Consider the following 27,286-nt stretch of genomic DNA (forward strand, 5'->3'; position numbering starts at 1 on the left):
ACTCTCAGTCATCTAATCTACACTACAAACAGCATAAGGGCTGACAAAAATCTGACCTCATTACTCAATACTTTTTCAAACCCATAACTTACACCTACCCCTAATCATAGCGACACTCCAATAACCCTTGCCAGCCTCTGGACAAACCATGCCTGTACAGCTCACTAGTTGACACAGAAACCTTGCAAGAGTTAACAGTACTCCTTTGGGTTCATTCTATGTCAGCCAAGACCCCAACTCCAGATCTAACTTTATGCGTTTCACAAAAGACTGCCACACATTTCCAAACTACTGTTTTTATTCCACTTGTCAGCAGTCTTCCTCCTAGCCCCCCAGAGTTGGACAAGTCCTACAGTAACTTTCAACTCTGTTGAAAACCATAACATTTACCCTGGCAAGACATGCACAATAACCACATTTCCAGCTCAGTGCAAATAAAGGCGACTGCTTACAAACAGAAACTCCCATTAGTGCCCAGCACGATCTTCAGAGAGTTACAAAACAACGTCTGCTGCCTTAGCACTAACCCTTGCTTCAGCCATAGTTAAGGTGTCAGTAACCACCTCAAGATCACCACCCAACACTGGCCTTTCTTTTAGTTTCATGGGGCTTCTCCCTTCTGGTCTTGACACGTAACTTAGCTCTTCCACTCCCTTCCTCCCAGTTCAACCCAAATTGCAGATAACATCCTGCCTTTAATTCAGTGCTGTGACCTAATTACTGCCTTCAAAATCTTGTTAAAAGTTTCTCACACCAACTATTCATATGCTGCTGTTGTAGGTATCTGCAGTTAAGGAACAGACACTGCTTAGCAGCTTCTCTGAGCTTGGGCCATAACCACGCTGGATATCCACCAGCTGGGCAAGCAACCACACACACCAGCACCTACTTGGATGTTCAATATCCTCAAGCCTTGATGTCCTAGACCCTAACCTAATGTCACCCCTAACACTGGGGCCAACAAGTTGTATCACATCCAAATTCACCCTCAAGCAATTTACTCAACTAACACCACTTACTTCTATCCTGTGGAAGTACCAGGCTTTAAAAATATTATCTCTTCAGCCTCCCTCTTCCTAGCACCTAAGCTGAACACCAGCCCTGCACCTCAGTCTAGTCTTCCCGCTGACCAGACACACAGATCTTCCTGGAAACTAAGCCAATATCACTCAACCTTGCTGGTTCCATATGACATCCCAGTCCTGAACTCCTGATCACTGGCACAATGTCAGTTCTGCAGCAACAGCTTCACCTCTGACCATGGTAAGATAAAGTCTCAGGTGAGAGTTAATAGTTTGAGTCTGAAAGAGGAGGTGAGAAAGGAAATGGTTTGTTGCCAAGATAAGGGTTGTGGTCAGTGAGTGCAGCATGGCTGTCAGTTCAGAGAGTCACCAGGTCTCTACCTACCTTGCAGGACTGACCACTCGCCCATTCGGCAAAAATTTGCTACCCCTGCTGTCCAGAAACTTACCCTAAGGTATCATCCACATTGACCAATTAGTCTTCCCACAGCACCATGAGACTGGCGAGATACAACAATAAAAAAAAACAGCTCTCATTTTCGATTTCTTGTTTGTAGGTGGACCCTACAGGCCTTAACATGAAAACTACTACCAGCAGCGCAGCTGAGCCTATAGGTAGCTCTGCAGCAGTCGGTGGGTCACTGACTATTTTGAAGTGAAGGGTTAGGGTCTGGGTTCAGGAAAGAAGGTGTTGCTGAGCAAGCCTAACGTGCTAGCAGGTGGATCCTGCAGGCTTATGGTGGTGCATGGGATCAGGATAGCCAGGTTTTGGCCTCTTTCAGGTTGTTTGGTTGCAATTTCAAGGCAGAGGTCAGCTTAAGGTTTGAGTTTAGAGAAATAAGAATTGCAGAGAAGAATTTATAAACATACTCTGCAGGTACCTCACATCTAAGATGAAGGCTTATGCCAAGAGACTAGGGTTAAGGTCAACAGAAGCTCATGACCCAGCTTCTTTCTGGATCATACAGTGCCCAGAGCATGAGGACAGGGACTGTCCTATCTGTGATAGGTCAGCAATAAGATCCACAACAGAGAAAGCTGCAGGTACTGAACTGCAGCAACACATTGTCAGTGCCCTGATGAGCCTCACCTGACCCCACACCTGATGCTCATTGCTCTAGGAGCCCCATTTCAGCTCAGCCCTGTCTCCTGGATGGACCTTGGACCTGTGCTGTAGGTAGCTTGCCTCCTGGATGGCTCAACCCAGACACATGTTCTTGCTTGTCCTTATTCCTGCCTCTCACCCTTTCTCCTGGATGGACTTTGAGCCACTGTTCCAGCCTTGTTTCCAGTCCCATCTCCTGACTGGACTGACCAGGATTCAGCAACAAACCTACTTCTCAGCTTCTGTTGCCAGGACCTGTGCCTGAGCATCAACCATGAGAGGCTGGTGCTAGATCAGCAGGGAAGGAACTGACAAACTATATTTAAGTCTGCATATTAGAAAGCCACGTAACGGCTGGCATCTGGGCTTGCCAAAAGGATGGGTTTTCTGGATGGAAGATACGAGCTTCTGGGTAAATTGGCTAAAGTGAGGATTAAGATCAAGCTCAGCAGAAGTGGATGAACTGGGATAACTACAGGGTTTTAGAATCCCTCCAGAACAGTAACACTGTTTTTTACTGGCAAGGGTTTCCTTAATTAGGTTTGGAGCAGGTAGATGTTACTGGACTGCAGGTGAAGCCAGGGATGTTGCTGGGGCTGGGGAGGACCTCAGCCAGCAGCACTCTCACTTGTCTTTCATAAGGCTGTTAATAAAATCCACAGTGCCAGTGGTAAAAATAGTCACTGTTTCATACCCCAAGAATGACTTAGCTTTTGAGTTTAAAAAACCTTCCCCTGTCATTACAAGATGTAAAGAGACAAACACATGAAAGACATTTGCAGCGCAGAGTATGTAACTGGAATCAGGCCAGGATCATTTATGACTTGATGACCCCCATCTCAGCATAAACATATCAAAAAGGGACAGCAGCAAATCCTTCATGCTGTGCCGCACAGAGTCTGGTAGTAATGACTCTGCCAGAAATGCTGCGAACAGATCAGAGCTTTCCAAATCAGACAACGTGTTTCCTGGAAGCACTTTCAGCCTTGATGGTAATATGAGCTGTTGTCACATTGTCATAAAGGTCTCCCAAATGAGATCCAGTCTGATCCTGCAGCAGATGTTGAATAAGGAAGGATTGGTTGATCTTAACCTGTGTCTCAGCTGCAATTCCACTGTTGGAATGAGGAGTCAGCAAGGCCAGAAAGTGACACAGAGGACTCTTCCTATTTTCATTTGAGACATCAGGAAATTCCTCCAGAAGCCTCCAAAGTGTCTTTCCTCAGTTCAATAGCTAACCAGAGCACACAGTTATGCACATGGCCCTGTCTTAAGAGGAAATCAACTTCCTACCAACTTCTCAGAGCATTGGTCTGGTCAGGTCTGGAAGGAAGAGCTAAGTCACAGCTGCCACTTCCTTGCTGCTCTGGCCCAGCAGAGCCAGAGGTATGTGGTGTCAGCCAACCTAACCACACACCAGGTCCCATGCAAGGAAAAAAACCCAACATTTTTACTGAATTTAAGCATTTATGTCTCTTTAAAAAAAAAAAAAAAGTGGTAAAATAAAAAAATCTGTTAACACAAATTTCAGGCTCATTGTTTTTAATTAATCTATGGCAGCCCATCCTATGCTCAGCCAGAGTTGTGCAGTACTCTGTGCCACTGGGGTCCCGCCTTCCACCTTCACTGATCAGCCACTGATATTCTGCCAACAGGCATAGTCATCCCCTTTTTATACAAACTTCAGCTGAAGCTGAAACTCTGAATGTTGCATCCAATACCTCAGGAGCAGACAGTTTTAAGGTTTAGGATTAGGTTTCAGTCATTGGGCTTTCTGGTCCTGTGCTCAGGCACTTTAACTATATTCTTTGGGCTTTGCATAAAAATAAGCCCACATTTTTCAGTAAGAAAGCATCTATAAGATAACTCTACAGGACCTGGAGCATGCTTTAGGGTTCAAATAATGGTGGTTGCTTTCTATTCTAGACAGAGCAATAAGGAGAAGTAATTAAGTTAAGACAACAAAACAAGTCTTCTCATTTGCCATCTGTAAAACATTTTAGTGCAGGGAAAAAATAACATCAAGACTAGACTTTTGAAAACTTTCATTTGATTAGCGGCATTGTACCTCGTCAGTAAATAAGGTGAGAATGAAGCTGGATTGTCCTGCTCCGAAAACATCGGCATGGATCCTCCCATTATCCAGAGGCGGAAATACAACACAAGAATCACCTTCGAAGAAGAAGAGCTCGGTTAGCAATGCGCTACTAAGAAGAACTAAGGCCTCCAGCAAATGTTTTGTTGTGATAGGTCTCCATGCTCTGCTCTGTACCTAGAAGCGAGTCAGCTCAACAGTTTAGGCAAAATTCAGTTTTGCCACGCTATGCAGGGTGACAAACGTGCCAACCCTCAGCACAGACAGCATGCTATGTTGTTGTGTTCCCCCCATTTTTTATGTGTACATTTCTGACAGCAGCTGGCATATCTCAGCTACCCACGACAAAGGCAGCATTTTGAAGGACAAATCTGAGCTGCGTCTCAGACTGCAGAGTTTTGCTCTTGATCTCTACCTGAATACAGAGGGGAAAAACATGGCTTATGTCTTCAAAGCTATTATTGTTCATCCATGCTGGCACAGGTGTAAGGACAAGCTCCATGGATGTTTCTCATGCTGTGTAATCCTAATCCCTGTAAGGACTTCTGTGGTCTGGCACCCCTCCACCTTTCTGGGTACTACTTGTCAATGGACAAGCAAGTGGATTTGGCTCCTAGAGCAGCACAGGGAGTTGCACACCCAGCACACCCCCATGGAGGTGCTTGTTTTCTTCCCTGCAACATGCCAAGTCCTGCTTGGAGCGCGGCAAGCAGAAGGTATTTGCAGGCAGAGTTTTTCTTGTGACCCTTACCAAGCCCTGCACTGAAACTAACGGCATACCACTGAGAAGTCAGCCCAGCACTAGAGAGTCCCCCTGTATTTATGGCAGGAAATACTTGCAGATGATTACACAGTTGTAAGGGCAATCACTATAAATTAAAAGAACATTTGAACTGAAAACACAGCAGTAGTCTTGTCTCTGCCCAGCTGAAGTTTTCTAGACTATTCTCCAAGACTAACTTTGTATTAAGATCTACCATCAAAGCTTTCCAAGCCTTTTGGGATACCACCATGCAACACTCATTCTTGTCACATACAACAAAATACATGGTCAAGTCCATTCGTACTTACGTAGCTTATCACCAAGGCAGCTCTCTTCAAAAAAGGCCTCGCAGTATACAAGAAATTCTGGTTGTTATTTGCAGTCAGGTAGCTGAAATATAAGAGAACAAGTATCTGTTGAAGTACTTTGAAACAATAATTCATTTTTCAAACTAGAAGAAAAGCTGTGCATTGTTTTAACCACCCTAAACTAATGGGCAGTAATAATGACATCACTCTTACTCTTCAAGCTCTTTCCACATGACTTAAGTAAAATATTGAGACCACTTCAAATAATACACACTATAATACATTGCAGTTTCCCCATCAAAATCTGGTTTTGGTTTGGTTTTTTTTAAAATCATCAATTAACTCCTTAATCCTCAGAAAACCCCCACGTGTGTCTCAGTAAGATCGCTGTCTTCAGACTCCCAGAAGACTATACCGAGACACATTTTTAAAAGGTCACCCACACAGAGCAGTTCAATTTTAGGCCATGATTAAAATGCAAAAAGTCCTTGTTCCCAGCTCTCTGCTCCGTCTCTAGAGATGGGAAAAACTGTCTAGTAGAACTGAACTTATTTTAAGCTTTTTTTTTTTTTTTGAAGTGTATTCTGCACACTTAAGTTTCATTACAAGTCTGCTGACAAGGTCTTATGATAATTAACTGCACTAGAGACAAACACACAGGTGGCTTATTGTTGTAGGAGTGTTCATAAAAACCTTCCTGTTTCTCAATGAGTAAAATTAAACTGTATCTGGAGCCAAAACGGCACATTTGTTTTAATATAGAGCAGAAGCACTTGCCAAATTCTAAGGAGCTTTCTTAATATAACAAACGGTGCCATACATATGACATTAATTCAATGATAATTCCATTTCTATTGAACCTTACAGAGACTTCATCATTGTAATAAAGTGATGAGAAACAAAAAGAAATACTGAAGAGACAACAGGAATATTTTAAGCATACAGAATCTAGAAAACTATTTTAAAAATTACAAATAATTTTAAGAAGTTATAAATATCAAGTAAACAAAATAAATTCAGAAGTAAAACCTTTGCAGGTTCCTCTGTGTAACATACAATCAGTATCGGGGTACTCTATTTAAATGATTTACAAAAACTGCAGCATGAATCACAACACCTGCATGCAAGTTACCCTTCCAAGCATGAAAGCATCATACTTGTTTCTCCCAGGAACATCTAACATACAAAACGCATCTTATTTTCTGTCCAAATTCCTCAAGACAGTCTATCATCTGATTGCTTCCACCCTTCAAGCCTTCAAAAAACAAGATTGCAGCACTTCCTAATGCTGCCAAGAGTCTGTAATATCTGGCTTTTTGTTCAAATTTTCTACAATAGGAGGTTTGCAAGCCTGGTCACCATGGCAAGATGGAGAAAAGATTACACTGCAGACAAAAGCACCAGGGGCAAAGCCAGCAAGAAACAGAGGCAGCATTTAACAAGAAGTACATCTGGGTGCTCTCTACAAAATAACAGCTCTTCAGAAAACCTTCCCTAAGCGGCGTGCCTAAAACTTAGGAACTAAACCATACATTGTAAAGCAAGCTGGATGACTTTCAGTCTTTGGTGTCTACTTATTTACAAATGTTGACATTTAAGCACCGAATCTGACTTAAATGTCAGACTAGTCTTCAAGGTCTGAACTCTGCAAAGCGCAAAGTTTTTTGAGGTCCCACTGATTTTAATCAGGCTCCAGCAAGTACAAGTGAGATGAAACTAAGCCTTCAGCTTTCTCTCTCTATGAAAGGTCAGGTTGGCCTTCAAGTGTTCACCATGGCCCTGCTCCAAAGCCCACCGGAGCCAAAAGGAAAGACTCTCGGTGACTTTAATAGCATTTGGATCAAACCCCGGTCTTTTGTTCCCTACAGGAACCTTTTATGAAACTCAACCCCCTCATGACTTGCAGTGGGAACAGAAGTGTTGGGTTGCATCTTGTTTATATTTTTATGGGTGGAGGGAGGAGAGCCCTCCATTAATCATGCTGCCTGACTCTCTTCAAGAACCTGTTTTCACTTGCTTGTAGTTTTAACTAACTGCAACACTTTGGGCAGAAATTTTCCATTACGAATATTTGCTTTAGGTGGAATTATTCTGGGAAAAGATCAGCCAGAACAGTTCAGCTTTTTCTCCAAGACTTCAATTAGAGACAGAAGAGCACTTTTATCAGTGTCAAGAAGTCTGCCAACTTCATTCTTGAAAAACTGCACTACCTCGCACCAGTGACCTAAAACTCGTGGCCATATGTTTGCCACCCTCCAGAACAACCACACATGGTCAGGCAAGCTACAAGTTTGGGGGGCAGCACCTGCAGGGAGGTGGGGACATGCAGACCCCACTGCTTTGCTATGCTCAGTGAGGATCTGGCTAACAGATCAAGTTTGCATCAAAGATATTCCAGCTGGAACAACTGCTAGGGACAACACACTGTGAAGGTAGCAAGAAGGGTAAACTTCATTTTAGGCTGCTGAGGCTCAGCAAAGCACGCCTGTGCTTCAGGGCCTTGCAAACACTGATCTAGGTCTGGAGACCACTAGAGAGCACAGAGGAACCCTCATTATTACCATCTCTCTGTTCCCTCTCAAGCCTGGCCTGAGGAGAAAATTAAAGCCAGAAAATGAATGTAAATGGAAGGCAGTAGTTGCTCTTTTACCCTTGGCAGTAGAGTGCAGGAATGCCTACTCTTTAAACATCTTGATTTTGACTTCTTTTGTCTGCCTGTAACTAAAGCGTTACCTACGTCTCGCACCTTCCTTGCAGCAAGCATAACACCATGCAAGCTACCAAACACAGTTTCAAGGTATGAGTTTATCTGCAAGTCAAAGTTAATTTGAAATACTTCACCAAATTGCAGGGTAGCTCTGCTGCTGCAGAGCAGGCCTTCTGAAACCATTTCAGAAAATCCTGACAGGCTGCTCAGTTTATGTTGTGGAGCAGTAGCATCTCCAGGAGAAAAAGCAACCCCTGCATCGACACCAACTGCAAATGACCACTCAGTGCTAGAGAGCAGATGTGCAGCAAGCAAGAAGGAACCAGAATGAAAGCAATGGGTAACTGTGAACGGGTGAAATGAGAGAGTTCAGAGAGTCCTGAGCTTTCTGATCCTTCAAACGTTTTTGCTACTTTGCAGCTTCAGTTAAGAAATGTTTCTTTCCACAATAGTTCCATTAAGTAGCAAAACTTTTCCATTTTGAGGAAGCTGCTATCCTGAAGTCTATCTGGAAACCATGAAAGATAACATGGCTCATTGCTTGATAATCCAGCTGTCCGCCCATCAGATCAACCTGTGGAAGTGGCATAAATGTGTGGGTTATGCTCACTGCATCAAAGCTTTACAAGAACCATGTGGTTCTCCAGAGTACCTTATTGAGGCTACTACTTGTTTCAGGGAAGGTAACTAGTAAAAAAACTCTCATGTCTGGTGCAGGTGAAGAACTATATACAGTTTACGCATTAAAATCAAATGAACTGGGACCTGGATGAGGAAGTTTGCTACACGTCCGTGACACATAGAATGCTACTGCATTTTACATGTAAAATTGCAGCTGCAGACACATCTAAAGTTACATTGAACTTTGCTCAGACAATCTTAAGATCAGCCAAATCTATTTTGTCTTTAGTTAGAACAATCAAAGAAATTACTATTACAACAGTTTAACTGTTTTATACCCATTTTAAACAGCTGCCTTGTATAAAGTCATTTACAGGTCAGGTTTTCATGCATTTGCCAACCACACCAGGCTGCCAAACATCCCGCTGTTCATGGGAACCACTCCCTATCACTTGCTCCACCCTGACCAGCGCAATGTGGTTCCCTATGCCAAAACACACACACACATGCATTCATTCCCACATTGAGAGCAGGCGGGGGAAGCGTGTAGGAAAACTGTATTGATGGTAGCTCCGTGCAGCAAAATGATACCTCCAGAGTAGGCAAACATATTGAGGTGTGGGTCTCCCAGATTTTCATAATGAAATCATAAAATTTGAGGAGGAAATCCAAATCACCAGGTTGGCTAGACAAGTGTGAAAAGAGCCCATTTGGGCAGAGGTTCCACCTCTGCTTTGTGCCAGCTTTCCCACAAAGCAAACCAGCATGTAATTGCCTACTTGCTATCTTTTAAAAGCCCTTCAGCAACACTCCCTGAAGCAACCAGAATCACAACAAACAATAAATCCAAGAAATGCTTAATAATGCAGGGACTTCTCTCACACAGTTCGAGAAGAGGCCAAGACAGTTATTTGGCAGCTCTGGCTTCCTGAAAAGCACAGCTCATCCTGAAATCAATTACATCATCAGGGCACCCAGAGGTTTTATAATTGAAGACAGCAGGGTAGGTGGCCTAGTAAAACTCAATACCGTGCAGTTTACAGGAATGTAAACTTTGCTGTACCAGATGGACTCTCTGTTAATCAAAACAAACTTTCTAAGAAGCAGGCAGCTTTTATAATTTGCCTGTACCATTGGAGGCATCTAGAGTTTACAGTAAGGAGCAGGGCAGCTCCTCAGCTGCCGTTCATTGCCACAGCTTTGTGAGCTATCACAGACCAGTATCGGCAGCACATTTATCCCACGCTGCAGCTGACTCAGCTTTGGTATAAAACATGAACTCACTCTTGTGTTCTCTTTGAAGGCTTTCTCAAGGCAAGTGAACAAACAATTAAAATGTATGATGGATGGTCCCATCAGGGACATGTAAAAGACCAAGATAAGTACACAACAGAACAAGCTTTGGTATTTTGAGAGCTTGTTTTGGCCAGGTCCCTCCGCTGTGAGAAGATCACTGCTCCCATTTATATTCTTCTCAGGAAACAGATCCAGCCCCCAGGCCACTGCCAGAGTTTTGAACTAGCACTTTCAAAACCCTAATATTAAAGGAGGACATTAGAAAGATGAGTATAAAAGCAAGGCTGTTAACTTATTCTTAATTATTGATAACACTAAGACACCTCTAATCAAGACATTTTTAAACTTAGAAGGGGCTATTTAAGAGAATGTCAAAGATTTAGGACATTAGTAGATGCACACCTAATTCCAAACCAGTTTGACAGGCTCCCCTGCTGAGAATGTGCAAGTTTTACAGGAGCCATATTTTGTCTGTAGAGGCCACCTTACCTTTTCTACTTGAAGATGAGTTCCTTATAATCTGTCCAGCCAACTACATCGCATATTGGAGAAGTATCTTTTCAACCTAGCTTGGCCTATATTCCTCCTTGAGGACAACCATTGAAGGGCAAGTGTATGTGATATCCCAGGGAGAAAACAGGAATGAAAATTCATCGTGGAGTAAAAAAAAAATTGAATAAAAAAAGAGAAAAACCAATATATTCCAGACACGTCTGGATTTTTAACTTGCTTAAAATACCTGTCAATGTAGGGAAATAAAATATCAGTCATTGCTACAGGTTTTGCAAGGGAGAAGAAAGAAAAACCCTCCTGCTTCCTTCTTTATGAGTAGTTTTGACATTCCCCACAACATGTGTGGCATCCTTGCTCCTTATCTCCCCAGAGAGTCTTAAACCCCAGCTACCACTACCCACGCAGACCCAGATGCATAAACACGCACAAACAGAAGCAGTTTTACTGACTCTTTAGGGGGCCATGGAATGATTTTATGAAAGTCACAACTGTTCTAACTCATTTGCACTGATAGTGTCACATATTCTCTGTGTACATTGTCACTTGTGACCACATTTGGAGTTCTTGCTGTTTATTGGATTTCTGGGAAAAGCAGAGCAGGGCATAACTCCATTGGCATATACAGCAGAGAAGGCCATCCCACTCACGGCTTTTCCTTATTCTTTTAGGCAATACATATCTCATTCTGTGTGGGATGAAAGTAGAGGAAGAAAACTGGGAGGAACAGGGAAAGGAAGAGAAAGAGGCACAGTAAGGGGTCAGGAATAGAAAAAGAAAAAAGGAGAGTAGCAAAATGCACTTAACAGATTAAAGATGTGACCAAAAAGATGAAAAAGGGCTTCCTTTCATACCAGACATTCCACCGACGCGACGAGGAGACAAGGTGGAGCAGTGCTAACAGGAAAAGTAAGACCTCATCAAAGCACAGCCACCTTCCACCTTCTCAGGAAACCAAAGCACAGTGTCTGCAATTTAAAGCTTCCATCAATTTCAGCCATTTAACTTCCTCTGCATCACACACACCTGAGGCACTGAAAGCCACCGTTAGGCTCGTTATTCCCTGTCCTAGCCCAGTTAAGGGCTGATATAGAGGTATTTCAGGTAACTGCATTATAAGCAGCACTGATAGCAGCTTTGTCTGCTCCACATATTCAACTACAAACCCTATTTTCAGTATTTTCAGTTGCTTGTTCTTTTGACAAGCTTTATTCATTCAGGCTGAAAGTTTTCTCTTCCAGGAGCTTGTGTCAAGCTGAAATTGTTTTCTTCCTTGAAAATATCAGGTAGAACAGTTAGGCTGTTCCTGAAAAAGCAAGTCAAGAGATTTGCCCATATCAACAAAGTCATGCAACCACTTTATTGGGAAAACTTCGGTTGTTCTGTACTTTGGAGCAGGGATTTGAATTTTAGTAGAGGGACTGCAGAGATGTGCCTGTTGCTGCTTTCAGCAACAACTCGCTCCACTTCTGGGCATGTGACAAGCCACCGGGAAAAAACCTCCATTTGCAATGCTCACTAGAGATTTGTATCAGCTCCCCAGAGTCTCTAGCCCTACCAAACACCATCCAGCAGAAGCCTGCAGGAACAGCAGCAGACTCTCCTTGCATTGCTCCTGCAAAGCCATTGAGATAGGAGACTCTCTCCTGCAATGCCTGTATCCAACCTGGAGGAGACCATTTGCTTGGACTGTAGAGAGCTGAAAATTTGCGTCTGAGTATGTGTTACAAAAAAGAGATGGGATAAAGGAGAAAGAAAGGAAGGTAGGCACAAAGGAGAAAGGGATGGGAACAAAGAGGAGCCAGGAAGAAGAGAAAGGAAGAGAAAGATGGAGATACATGGAGACAGTCAGACCTCTGCTGCTGTCAGAGATCCAGCCACAGGATCCAAGAAATCTGGAGCTCCACCCATTTGTGTCCCCAGTGAGCACTCAGGAGCTGGACTGCAGCACCAGAGGGAGGCAAGAGCCCACCTTCCCCAGAACAGCTCCACTTAAGAAAGCAGTTGTGCTTTTGACAAACCAGTCCAATCAGACGGACCCAAAAAAACAGAGGACAGCCAGGACTCCTACAGACTGACTGCTGCCTTTGTGTCTTTGCACAGAAAAGGGCTGGCAGTTCTCAAATACAGCCTTCCTGAAAACTCAGCACAGCATCCATGGGCCACACTTACTCTGCAGGGCCAAGCTTGGTAAATGGGCTGCTGCAGACCCACCACACACAGGCAGGGGTCTGTGAGGTATCTAAAACACACTCCCTAATCACAAAAAACTAGCTTACTCGCCAGCTTTTATGTGAAGAGGGGAGGAGGTTATCCTCCACTCATGCACAAAGCTCCATTATTGTAAGTGGAAATTATTGAGGTGTCCCTGGGAATCAAGCATCTCAGTAAAAATTTACAAACAAGCCATAAAAGATGTGGAGGCCCACTGCGTTGATTTGATTCTCCGTAAAGTGTTTCATGTAACACACACTAGTCCAACTAGTCTGCTAATTTACAGAAGGAACCATGGTGGCTTTAAAATTATGTATGTGCAATTAGGGAATTAAGGCTCTAACTTTTTGCCATTGCCTTTCCCAGGACCCAAGTAAGCGAACTTTAAAAAAGAAATAGATAAATTGAAAAGTTTACAACAGGACAGAAGAGGAGGAATAAATCCATTCTATCAGTAAAATGTGGTAGAGAAAGAGCACAAAAATCAGTGTCTGTGAGACTGTCAGCCTCCTTCTGGTGAGTCTCCTGGACTCTGCACAGGAGAGGAAAGATACACACCTGGAAGTGGGAAATAAAACATACCACTGCTAGCAACAGCAAACCACCCTGGATTCAAATACAGTGCCAAAATAATCCACATAAGGAATGAGGGGAAAAAGAACCAAAGAGAACAGGACAAAACAGAAACCACCATATTCAGGCAGTCTACCTACTTCTCATGGACAAACACATGGCACCACGCAGGCAACCAGTCCCCAGAAAACACTGCAAGGACTCAGTGAGGAGCACAGTCCAGCGGTAAATAGGCCAGCAAAGGCAGGAGCCCAAACACCCAGCCCTGAGGCAGAGATGGATGCATTTGTCCCTACCACAACCACGAGGATATGCTGGGAGCAGAAAAGAGCTCCCCGGTGAAAAACGGCCCATCATCTCCTCCCTCCTCCATGCATCAGCCCTAAAAAAAAATTGATAGGCACTGATGAGAAGCATAGGGGCAGGTAAGGGTCAGCTGGTCCAAATCCCAGCTCCTGAAACAACTCTTTAAGGAATTTAAATAACTTACTGGAACAGAGTTTGATTTGAGGAAGAAGGGAAAGGAAGCAAACTTTTACAGTTGAGCCTGCTCTCAATCAAGGCAAATGCTCAGTTGGGTTTTTTTTCCTTAAATACGTTTGCTGAACTGAACTATATTTTTTAAGTCATTATTTGGGGTTAGCCCAAAAAGAAACTTTTTCCAATGGAGAGGCACATAATGTTTTAGTTGTGAGCATTTCTGGTAAATCAAGTGAAAGTGGTAACTGAAAGTCTGGTTTCAGAAAGAAATGTGGGCACAATTTGCAAAGAAATCTGAGGAGAAAAGAAGCGCCTGAAACCCCCTGTAAATGTACCCTGAAGAGTATTGCTTCATTTCAAAACTTATTTGTTTTGATTTTTTTTTAATTTTTCCATAATTCACTTGTAATCTGAAACTACTTGTCAAATTCAATTTAAACCCACATTTTTCCCTTAATTGGAGAGGGGGGTGGAAATCATGCATCTGCAGTTTGAATCCTTGACTTTCAGATAAGAGGATGGAAAGAGGAGCAGTTATCACACCACTGTGATGGCGTAGGGGGACTGTGGACCTTCAGGACAGTGAAACCAAGTGTGTATGGGGAGTTCACCAGCCTCAATGTCTGAGAACCAATTTACAGACATCGAGAAAGAAACAGCAAGTGATAACGAGAAAATAAGTGAAAACAAGTGATAGACAAAATTCAGAGGGGGAACATTCATGCGTTTGATAATCTTCCCTCCTCCTCCTCCCCTGACTGCCTCTGCCTTAGAACAGTGAGCTCTAAGAGCTGGGTTAAAGGACCATGTTAGCACAGACTTTGTGGGAGCAGGTAGCGAGAGCAAGGAGAGAGCAAGAGCTATTGTACAAAGCACTACTGCAATAGGAACAGTTTGCTTATAAGAGGTCTTAATGAAGACTGAAAAGGTTGTGTGGAGTCTCCTGAAGATGCCCTCTAAATTAAAGGAGTTTATAATCTATTAATTTACACTGAGAATTTTCCCAAGTTCACACAATGGAAAGGGATGGTCCTTGTTTGGATCCAGACTGTCTGTCAAAAGCCACCACTGGCAGAAACACTAAATTCAGCTGTAGCTGTATTGTCCTCAAACTGAAGCTTGGCCTGTTTTCCACAAACTTTTGCTTCAGAATGAAACCCATGCATCAGCTACTTAAAAAACAGTTTACTGGATGTCAATGCAAAATACTTCAGGAAGAAGGTATTTGCTTTCCGGAAAATTCTTAATCTGACATTTGATCTGGCATGTCCCTTTGCTTCTGTCAGATTAAATAAAGCAATCTGTAAATATGTCACAGCCATCTCTAAATACAAAATAAATAGTTAGAAAAAAAACCCTTCATCACTCTTTTCTTGTTAGGAAACTGTCTGTTATTTTTAACATCCTCAAAAATAGCTTGTTCTTTTTAAATATGAATGACATGAGTCTGTTAACAATATAGCAAAGAAGCAAAATAACATTCTTCATAGCTGGTATCCTTTCACAGAAACTTTTTGATGTTTGCAATCAAATGAAACTCAATGCCAAAGTTATACTGCAACACAGAAAGAATCTGAAACAAAACAATTCAAAAATTGGCAGCAAATGACTTCTTTTGTCAGCAGCCCTGTAAGTAAATTGTGCCTGTGCTATTGCTGTTGGCATGAAATACCAAACACTACACTTCCAACAACTTATCTCTGTCACTTTTCCACACAGTCTTCTACACACAAATCCTTAAATTCTTCAAATTAAAAATGGACTGGTTCTTTCATCACAGGCACTCATGGTTCGGTCATGATAGGGTTCATCTGTGAAAAATAAAAATTAAAATCTGCAATAGCCAGTAAAGATTAGTGGCTTGCTTTAAATGCATTTCCTCTGCAAAGCTGTTCTTTGTATCTCATCTAAACAGATAATAAATGGTAAAAGCCAAAAGCACATCAATAAAAGAATAATTCTGAAACTTGGCAGAATTAGAAAAAATAATTACATTTTATCCTATTTTGACCACAATTCAGTCTCATCTATTGCCAGAAAAATAAGACCACAAATATTCCAGTCTTCTTTAAGTCACTAAGATATTTGCTTTGAACTACATCGGTAACTTCCAAAAATAAGCAGTAGCAAGAAAACTACATCATTTTGTAGTCTCCATCTCCAGAGAAGTGGGTTTAAATTCTGGTATTTAAAAGCCTGGCAAGCATGAAAAATCCTGCACAGTCACTCACAGGAAAGCTTTACGGAATGTTGCACTTAGCCAAAAATACGAGCAGCTTGTGCCTTAGGGATTTCACAACAGCCTGTAACACACCCCCCAACCACATCAAACTTCTACAGGATGAGGCTGGAGCTGACACTCAAGATGTATTTTCAGGGACAACCAAACCTTTCCACATAACTGATAGCCTCTCTTCCCCAGACACCCCACACTAGAAAGCACATCACCAGTTTGGCTTGAGACAAACCTGTGAAAACGCATCATGAAGTTTGTTTGAGGCTTCATCACCCTACAACGTAGCCGTGGTTTGGGTTGTTCTGGTAAGCCATGACCAAGATCACTTTAAGAAGGTCATCTCATCTCCTCCACAGCCCCGCCATGCAACGTGTCTCTGCACTGCCAAAGGGACACCCGCTCTGACTACCATGTGGGGCATCCTCTAGCATCACGCCTGTCCCACAAGACAACCAAAGGCATCCTCTAGCATGACGCCTGTCCCACAAGACAACCAAAAGGAGGGTGTGAGGGTGTGGGCAGAAAGGCCCTGGTGGGCAAGGAGGAGGAGCCACACATGGGAACCATTGTAGGTCCCTCAGAGGATACTCTCGTGGTCTGTGTTTGTCTGGACTTCAAAGAGTGATGGGATCTGGTCAAAAAGGATGCAGATGTCCAGACAAGAAGGCATAGGTAATGGAAGAGGGGAAAGTTCAGAAGCTGTATCTCAGCTACCACAAACATGCCTGCTCATTCTTAAGGGACAGTGGTGGCTCTTGCAGGACCACTGCTGCACAGGCGCATGGACACAGTCACGACCTCGGCCTCAAGGGCCACCAGAAGAGTCACTATGGAAGAACGGTGGCACAGCCTCTGCTCCACAGTGTGGTGGCAGTCCCATCGCAGCTAAAGCAGGAGAGCTGACTCTGCTGAATTCACTTGCAAAGAAGCCCCAGGACAAGCAATGCTGCAACAAAACTGTAAGACTCTTGCATAGATTTGCTCACAGGAAACAGATATTTTCAATGAACTAATTCTTTTTCTTTTCCTGTTCCCCTTTAATATTTGCACTGCATATGTTTGATCCTATTATTAAACACAATAAATAACCCCTTGTTTAATAATTAAGAAAAAAGTACCAACCAGCACGGGTAATATTTCCAACCAAGACTGAAGACAGATAGCTGCTGTTATTTCTGTATTTGAGTTATTGATTAAATGTAACATCCGTAAAGCAGCAAACACAATTGCTATTCTGCAAACATTCCCAAGAAATAAAGACTTGTTCCAAGTGCCAATCACATATACTCTTGTGGTTAAAATGCAATTAAACAAGTAAGGCATCCAATATACCCACAAGCCAAACAAAAACAAAATCACAGAAACCTGAACTGTGGAGCAAAAACAAAAGCAAGATTTTTCAAACATAAATCAAAAATGAGAAGTGTCAATACAGGCTGTTGTTTGTAAGCCATTGTAAAAACTTTCAGGTTACATGTACATGTATTATTTATACACAGGGAAAAGGGTCATTTTCCAAAATATGTCTCAGTAGAAAAAAAATCTTGTGAAACAGCAATGCCTTATGTATTCCAGAAAACTGTCTTTCTTTTTTATGCTTCCTGGTTTACTTTTGAAGTTTTTTTAGGCAGTGAAATGGATGGGAAGAAAAACATTCTTGAATTAACTGTGTAAAACTCTTGCCCTCAGACCCTGAAGAAAGAAGATTATTCTGAGAAAAATAAGAGAGTAAGAATGATATCAAACAAATGTACTGATTCAGCAGTCTCAGTCTGACCGCCAGAAACTAAAAGAGCAACATCCTCACCAGAGGCTGTCAGACACACTGAGAGTGAAGAGCCAGGGGTAGAAGCCATGTCAGGGCGACACCGGGGACTGCTCCGGCGAGACCCCACAGCCCAACCAAGCAAGTGGTGAGCCCTGTGCACTGCCATCTCCCACGGAGCGAAGAGGCCAGGCGTTTTGGTAGAGGACAGCCACATACCTTCACTGAGAACATAAGCTTTCAAATCACACTTAGCTTGTGGATCCTGCATGGGTAAGAAAGGAGCAGTCTCCAAACCAGCAAGCAGTTTCTATTAAATTTGGCCATCGCACACCCTTCCCATGGTGCTTAGCATAGGAGGCATCTACACTATGGACACCAGCCCTCATTCAGAGCTTCCCCTCTTTGGCATAGAGTCTCTAACCTGCCCTGCTCAGGGCAGGAGGTCACTGCAGTCTTTTCCAAGGAGCAGAGAAGCAGTGGAGTGGAGTTTACCTAAGTGGCTGCTGCCCATCAAAGCTTCCTCCAGAGAGCACAAACTGCTTCAGTTTTGTTTCCTTGAATTGATAGCTGAGGGCTATGATGGAGAAGACAGAAAAGGGCAATTTTCACAACGGCCAGAAAGAAACAGATTTTACAAGATGGATGAAGTGAGCCAAGGCAAAGTGTTGATGAACATACTGTGCTTTAGGCAAGTTAATAAAACTCTCATTACAAAAATCACTACAAATCACCTGCATGAGTTTAACGTCTTGACCAAACCGTATGTCCTGCATTATTACATAGGCTGCTCATCTCAGGTAAAAAGAGAAATTCTGCCCGATTCACCAGTACCTATTACAGAGAAATAATGCACCACTCCCTTTTTTTTGTTTGTTGGGATTTTTTTAACCTCTAATGAGCTTGTTTTAGTGCCCAAGCAGATCCAGGAGTCTCTCCCGTTGCAAACAGCCATCTGACAGCACGGCAGAATGGCTGTCTCCAGAATTAGGACAGAGATGTCGAAACACACAGAGGCAAATTGATCCGATCGATCTCTCGGAAAGTTGAAAAGCACACAGTCCTTGGAGACCTTTATTTTTTCAATTCACAATGAAAGGGCCTGGCAGTAAACTGGAGAGAATCAGTTTTATAAGCTGGGAGGGAAATTATTATAGAACTGTAGCAGTTCAGGGGATCTTCCAGCTGGTTTAAATGATTTGGCTGCCTTACGAACATACTGAAGGGGAAAAATAAAGAAATCTTCTGAAGGTCAGCCACGAGTGCTATAGGTACCGCATGAAGCAGAGTTTTCAATGTATTCTCAAATGTTTGATGTAGAGATAAGGACGGGGTAGGAAGAAGGAATACAGAGGGGGAATGGAGGTTACTGCATCTGTATGCAAATACAGAATAAGGAAGCAGACCGTCTCCTGCAATATCTTACACAAGTGAGCAAAATCAGAGACCAACCTCATTTACCCCAAGCTCCACTGAACATGGCAGGCAGGCGCTCAGTTGAGGTGTAAATTCAAGATTTTCCCAAAAATTGCTGAACAGACCCCACTCTGCCACAGCTCAAAAGGCGGCTTTTGTTGCTGGGTGAAATACCACTTCCCGAAGGGAACAGGAGCTGATTCTTTGCCTCCTTCGCTTGGTTTTCCCTTTTTATCACACAGGCTTAGCTATCATATGTGCCATACTGGTAGTTTCACAAGGAATCGGTAAAATTTCCAAAACGCTTGGAGAGGAAGGGGGTGTTTGTTTCACTTGAAACATTTCAGTTATTTCTACTCAAATCTGCAATTTTGCCAGCCCCACACTGCACTTTTGAGCTCCACAAGAAAAACAAGTGGTCTTGCATTGACCAACCTTCAGCAATCCAGGCTGGTAGGGACAAGGAGCAGCATCTTAATAGCCTCTTCTTTCTATCCCATCCCTGGGAAAAGTGTGACTGTTATTGAATCTAACACTCTTTCTACATTTCTGATTTAGAAAATGGTCAAAATAGAAACAAAACATGCTGTTCACTGAGAAATGGGGTTTTTTTCCTTTTTGTTTTGTGTTTTGTTTTGGGCTTTTTTTTTTGCAGATGATTAGGGTTAATAATAAAAACCAGAGGCTTAATAATAAAAAATGGTTTGGTTTAAGCATAGCTTTTTAGAATGTCCAGTTGTGGGGTTTTTTTATTAGGATGAATCTAACAAATTAATTTTCATCCCACTGGGAATCAACAGAAGCTCATGCTTCTTCCCTCCTTCCTCCAAGGTCAGCGGGCCACGCTCTGCTTTGGTTGCTGGCTGGCACAGGCTGTACGCTGCTTTTGGCAGCTCCCATACTGTCTGGAGCATTGCAAATCCAAGGCTGCCCTGCTGCCTGCTCCTCTGCTCAGGCAGGGGTAAGCAGGCTGGCAGCAGCGGCCACCAGCAGCACATGTTACAGCACCGCTGGCTTCACACAGGCTCTCCGGGCCCTTCACTCATCTCCTGGGCCTGGAGCAAGGCTTACGGCCAGCTCCATAGTTTGTGACCTGATGCAAACATAGGTGCACATGGAAGTATTTCAAACATGTCATTGGGATCCTGTGTATGCCTCTCTGGCAACATGTCTAGAATAAGGTCTATTATGCCAGATCACACCCCTTGACTCAGCCAACCATCCCCCAACTGCACACAAACTCACTTTAAAACTCAAACATGCCAGATATTTTATTTATTTCAATTTCTTTTTCTCTCTTACTTATCTCTCTGACTGAGCCTGCAAGGCCACATCTGATATAAATAATATCAGCATCCACCAAGTTACAGAAAAGGAAGCCCAAACACTATGGTCTCCATCCCACTTTCACTTCTGTCAACAGTCGCCTCTTGCTGATTTCACAGCAGGAATACCAACTTCTTTCCACTTCTTTATTATTATTGTTTAAAAAAACTTTTGGTAGAGGGCCAGCACTTGATGAAGAACGAGACAATCCCACTGAGTGCTGTTCATCCATGTCTTGCCACCATTCCTGGCACTAACCGACCCACCACTCAGGATTTACAACCCTTGTGTGAGCACATTGTCGTGGTCATGCTCCCTCTCCTGTGCTCTCTGCAACTATCACCGGACAGTATGCACCGGGAGTCTGACAGATCTGCTCTCCTGAAACAAAGAACTCCAAGCTACATACTAAAATCCTGGTGAAAGCTGTTGGAAACCCCTGCAAGAAGAGTAGCAGCAGCAGCAGAGGGGGTATTCAGAAAAGCTAACTTTTGCCAAGGGAAATGAGCCTCCCCACGCACCCTTTTTGAAAGGGGAGGAGAGGGTAGAGCCAATGCAGAGCCATCCCCTTTCTTTCCATTAGCTACAGCAGGAGTTCACCTCCCTCAGACTCGGCTCCCTCAAAATCCACACTGTCCAGACACAGCTTAGGCTGTGACAAAAATAATTAGAACTACTGATGGAAAAAAAAGACCCTTTTGGGTCTGGTATTTATTGAGCAACATTTCAGGATACTTTCACCCTCTTGGCAACCCTGCCTTTGAGTTCCCAACAACCGATGCCAGCTTTGATAGAAAAATATGTTGCCGAGCTTCAAAGTGCATGGGGCTAGCTTTTCCTTTGCTGCTCTGTGGGTCAGTCAAAGAGACAGATTCATAAATGGAAAAGCTTCTGTCATCTCACAATAGCAGTACACAGATTGCCTCTTGACAGGAAAAAAAATAAAAGACGACTGCAACGTTGATATGGTAACACATATTTAAAATCAGTAATGAGAAGGCCAGAGGAGAGCTTATTCAGAGCCGCAAGTGCCAGCCAGTCTTACAGCACTTTGGCAGAGGCAACTCTGGAAAAACGAGGTGGGAATATTTGCTTTATGGCTTGCAGACTGTCTGTGTCAATGCAATCATACCTCAGCCATCTGCTTCAGCCAAGACCCAGAGACCAAGCAGTCCCCAAGATGTTAAACTCGGACAGAGTTCAGGTCTGAGATAGGAGTGCCTGGTTGCCCTGCAGCCACTGCATCTCACCAGAGAGTTCATCTCAACAATCACTGCTGAACAGTGCATGAGCTGTGCTGCTGCACTTCTCCTCAGAGACAAATTTTGGTAACTATTACCCGTGTCTCTTTGTATGTAAGCAAGCTGCCCACCCTACAGCCTACTACAGTACCTATCAGGTGGCTCTCCAGACATGTATAACCCATGGTCATACTTCCCATCAGAAGTTTCAAGGACTTCACCTCCAGAATGGCAGAGTGAATTAAACCAAACAATCCATAACAAGCCTATTACGGAAAAAAATGTAATATCACCACCACTGGAAATAAAGTGGGAGGACATAGGATGGGAAATTCCTTGCACTCTCAAAAAAGGAGCTAGTGAGCGTGCGTACAACGCATCTTCACCAGCAAGTAAATACTTCTGTCAAACTACCATACAGCTTTCTATCCCAAATGACCTCCCTGCTTTCTGAAGAAGTACCAGTTATCTAGCCTTCCAGATGTCCTCAAGCTGCTTCATGGCCACTTTTCAGAGCAAGCCTGTGGAATACACAGAACTGTTCCCAAAATGAAACTAACTGCAGGTGTGACTCCTAACATTCCTAACACAAACATTGGTTTCCTTAAGTTTATTTCGTAAGCAGTCACTTAATTAAAGCCGACCATGCAAAAAAATCCTCATACACCCAAACCAACACTCTTATGAGAATGATAGCTTTTAAAACAAACAAACAAAAAACCCACCTGCCCAACCAGTGTTTCTTCAGGATTTATCTATCCATGCCATTACAGGGAATTTGCAAGATTAGGTCACAGCTCTGCAACATCTGCTGCATGCATGTCCACCACACAGAGCTCCATGCAGCTGGGGCACTGCAGGAGCCAGGGCTCTCGGTAACTCTGGGACACCACAACAGCCTCCTCGTAATGCATTACAAACTGCGTTCTTATGTTTGCGTTTAACACTTAGAAGTGGGTAACCATTTCATCAGTTTTGTCCCACTGATGACTTACGACTCAGCACTGCAGGACCAGCCTGAAATGGAGACCTGTTTCAAAGCATTAAAATCAAAGACTGAGAAAGAGGGCTGGTACAGACAGACAGCCCTGGCATAGTTTATATGGGACACATTCAGGATCTTTATCCCACTGTGGACTGACAGAAATCCAGAGGTTTTTTTGGCTTCTGTTCCTTTGACTGATTAAAAAAAGATGCACTCCATCTTTTTTAAGACAACTGACACATTTCAAAGTTTCCTTTTAATTTCTATCATGATAACAGAGAAGCAAAGAGTGAGACTGCATAAGGAAATACTGTTTCAGAGGTAAATCAGTACAAAATGAGCATAGTTCCTAAGATTTCAACAGGGATGACTCCTAACTCCAGGAGGAAACACACCCCATGTACTAAAATATATGCTGTTATGAGACTAGAGCTTCAGATTACAGAAGTGTTGTGTTTAACCCAAACTGGCAACTAAGCACCACACAGGCCCTTGCTCACCCCTCCCTCTCCCCAGTGGGATGGGGAGGAGAACTTGGAGGGGGGAGAAAAAAAAAAGTAAAACTTGTGGGTTGAGATAAGAATAGTTCAATAATTGAAATTAAATAAAACAATTAATAATAGTAATGAAAAGGAAGAGGAAGATAACAAAAAGAGAAATAAAACCCAAGAAAGACAAGTGATGCACAATGCAATTGCTCACCACCTGCTGACTGATGTTCAGCCAGTCCCCGAGAAGCGATCAGCCTCTCCTGGCCAACTTCCCCCAGCTTTATATGCTGAGCATGACATCCTATGGTATAGAATACCCCTTTGGCTAGTTCAGGTCAGCTGTCCTGGCCAGGCTCCCTCCCAGCTTCTTGTGCACCTGCTCGCTGGCAGAGCATGGGAAACTGAAAAATCCTTGACTTAAGATAAACGCTACTTAGCAACAACTAAAACATCAGTGTGTTACCAACATTATTCTCATACTAAATCCAAACCACAGCACTGTACCAGCTGCTAGGAAGAAAATTAACTCTATCCCAGCTGAAACCAGGACAAGGAGTCAAAGAAAAGCAATTTTTTTTAACCCTATTAACTTTTTTTTTTTACTTGTCTATTTCCAACCCTAAAAACCTATTTTTTTTCCTAGACTTTAAGGCACATGCTTTTCTGCAGGAGACTGAACCACTGCCAAAACCACATTGCTATCCAAGGATCTTAACACACTTTGCAAAAACCTTAATTAAAACTCACACAGCAAGAAGAAGGGAGTAAGGCTGGACCTTTTGTTTCACAGCAAGGAAAACACCATCACCAAAAAAAAAGGACAAAAAATTTGACAACATACCAACCATCTCAAAGAAAACACACTGCAGAGGATGGTAGACAGGTAATGATGGGAGGGCAGAGACGTGTGGAAGGAAAAGTAAAGCCCAGCATTTTACCTGTCAGCAGTGCTTTTACTAGACTATGCTTCTACTATGCAACATTAGGTTGGTTGAAATTGCAAACAGAGATTTAAGAGCCAGTTTTCTTAATCCTGGCCCTCCTCTGCTTTCTCACCACACCTACAGAATTGCCGCATTCAAATACACCATCCACACCACCCAAAACAAAGCAGTTGCTAATTATCGTATCTCGATATAAGGACACCTCATCTGTACTTCTTTCAAGATTTATCACAGAGTCATTATTTCTCTCTGGAACATGATTTCCCACTCAACTGTGGGAAAACGAAGGCAATAGCTACTTAAACGCAATTTGCAACATGGTCTGTATGTATTAATTTCTTACTCTCTTCTGGGAACATTTTCCTGCAGCAGGTACTTAATCCATAAATATACATCCATTGCTTAACAAATTTGTGGACAAAAGAAAAGTAGAACTACAGCAACAATTTAATTTCTACTGAATAGCACACATTTATTACTTCATATAAAAGTGAACTAAGGTTAGGAAAGCCATTAGTGTATCCTTACCAACATGGCAAGACTAGAAAGTAAAATAGATGGGACTCGTTCACATCAGACATCATTTGCTGGTTTTGTAATTGTTATTTCCCTTAAAAATAACAACAAAAAGCAGCCTCTTGGGGAGCAGTGACTGATCAGTAGTTTTGCAGACAGAAAGAACAATCTGAAAAGCTGCAAGTTCAGCAGCAAAACAGCAATGCTTTCCCAAAGGCAGCAGGTCAGGGGACGTCGCAATTTATCACATACAGTGGCATGTCTCTATCCGAAAGGCCAGCACATATCCTGATCAGAGATCCTCTCCATTTAAGCCACCCAGAGTTAGAACAGAATGAGGGCAGGAGGGAGGAGGAAAGCAGAAGAAACAGAGGAGCAGAGTTGTTTAGGCTTTGTTTCTTAACATAAATAGCTCCATAAAAAAGATTTTACTGAACCAGAAAAATAGAAGACTAAAAAGAAAATCTGAAACCCCTCATGCTCGTACATTTTCAGCTCTTTGGACACCAGTACATAACTGACACCGTGGCTGCTACTCAGAGGAGCAGAGGAGATACCGTGGCATCCGTGTGTGCAGCCATCTACTGCCTGACACCAAAGGCACCTCTCCTCACAATAGAACATTCAGCCTTCACGTCAGGTCTAGAGACTGTACCACACAGTCTATTTTTGTTATGGAAAAGAATGTTTTCAGATCAAATTTGTTTCCAAAACAAAGCAATTCACCTCCCAAAGCCTGCAAGGGAGAAGGGAGCACAACATTCCTTCCTCTGCTCTCAGGAAATTAAACTTACCCGACTGCTGGAAGGTGTTAAGAAGCCTCAGACTCTTCCTGATGCCAATATTGAAAGGTGTCAAATGCCTTCAACCTCACACTGCTGTCAGAGGATGGTGAGGGAGCAGAGCACCACACATCCAAGCTCACGCAGAAAGTTTATTTTGTCTCCTCTGAACCAGAAACACTTCAGACCACTAATACATGCAGCTCCAAGTTATTTCCTCTTTAGCCAAAAAGGAGCCGATACCATTGCTGAAGATGGCTGGTTCTTAGTGCAGAGCTGGAGAGCCATTGCTCTGAAGCCGCTGCTCCACAGCTGATGGACAGAACAACCCAGCCGACAGAAGACCTCGCTCACCCAGCAGCAACCTAAACTACAACCCATCGAACAGCAGCTACAGTATTGTCTCACATGTCCATAGAGGCCATGTGAGAAAGCCCCCAAATGCACCGCTGAAGTCAGCACTGGCATTGTGCCAAGCATGGGGATGACCATGCCTACACACCTTCCAAGGGAAACAGAGGTTATAGAAGTGCACACCCTTCCCCTAGATATCCAGCAGTCCTTTTAGACTGTCTTGCCTAAAAGCAGCAAGCCACTCCTGCTCAGTAAGAGGCACTCTTTCTACAGGACTTCACGGATGGAAGTCCATGTCAAAGACAGCAAAAAAGACAGACATCCCTCTGGGAAGACATCCCTCTGGGAACTACACTACCAGGAGAGGGAAGACAATCATCTTTTTCTTAAAACATGATTATTATCTTTGCTTACAGGCTACATAATTTTCACACAATCATTCAGACTCTGACACAATGGGCAAGAAGTACCCCATCAGCACGGCAGAGGAAGCCTATCCAACATGTTCATGAAAAGGGAGCTGAAGCCTCCAAAAGGCCCGATATAATGAGAACTAATGCCTCTGGGAGTCCAGAAGAAAGCAAGAAGCAGCAAGTTTCTTGACATACAGGATGGGAAAATGTTGACATTTAAGTTTTAGGTCCAGTCTAAGTTTCAATTTCTCACCTCACTTGGACTTGTTTTACACTAGTGTACAACAGGCCATAAGCATGAGCCACTATTCAGAAGAATTCAACTTCATTTTTCCTGTTTGCCGGTTGCCAAGATAAAGCAGGAGGTTCTCTACTGCTTCATTCTCCTATAAAGGGACCTTAAACATATTTGGTGGGGATACTGGTGGTATGTTTTTTATCCCACGCATTTGCAGTCGATGTTTTTTGTTCTGTGCTTTCTCAAAATGGCTGCAAGTCAGAATGAAAAGCATAAGTTTCTGAAGCTGCTGAGATTTTCATGGCACTTGACCAAAGGAAATAAATAAAAATAAAAACAAGCACTCCAAACATACCCTTCTTCTTGGCAAAAGCAAAAGCAGCTTCTCTAGAGAGTCTCAGCCCTTATCACTATATAAAGCTTGCCTCGACAACACCAGTAAGAAGGTTATTACATTATTTAGTAACAACCCATGGCAATCCTCTGTGTCCCCTCCCCAGGAACACTTACCAAATAAAGAGTTGCTGCTGTATTCTCACACTTTAACATCAGTTTTGTACCTCACTTGACAGTCTCTTTAGTTTTTCACCCACACATTAACACACAGGCACACAAAGGAAGGAAGACAAAAGAGATGCACATATGTTAAAAGAAAACGTCATCACAAGGGTTCAGTGGGCATAAATTGGCCATGGAGGCATTTAGGCTGGGAAAAAAAAGCCTTACAGGCAAACTTGTCAGACTGTGGAGCAGCCTTCCAACAGGAACCACGGAGAGGATCCAACTGGACACAAGGCAGTGCTGAGCCAGACTATGAAAGGGATTAGATAACTGGCTGTGTGTGATAACAGAGGACTATGCCTGAAGAGCCAAGTAGTCCCTTAC

General features: G+C 43.0%; 1 protein-coding gene across 2 annotated transcripts in view; it reads right to left on the reverse strand.

The window, feature by feature from the left end:
* The window catches only part of TMTC1 (transmembrane O-mannosyltransferase targeting cadherins 1), a 185,248-nt gene that overhangs the window by 84,700 nt on the left and 73,262 nt on the right, over positions 1-27,286 (reverse strand). For both annotated transcript variants that reach the window (XM_074826225.1, XM_074826224.1), the window contains 2 exons: positions 5,294-5,375; positions 4,196-4,299 (listed from right to left, as the gene is read on the reverse strand). In XM_074826225.1, the coding sequence (XP_074682326.1) occupies positions 4,196-4,299; positions 5,294-5,375 (186 nt within the window). The remainder of the gene's footprint in view (positions 1-4,195; positions 4,300-5,293; positions 5,376-27,286) is intronic.

Source organism: Strix aluco, chromosome 5 (assembly GCF_031877795.1).
Source record: "Strix aluco isolate bStrAlu1 chromosome 5, bStrAlu1.hap1, whole genome shotgun sequence".
Taxonomy (NCBI): domain Eukaryota; kingdom Metazoa; phylum Chordata; class Aves; order Strigiformes; family Strigidae; genus Strix; species Strix aluco.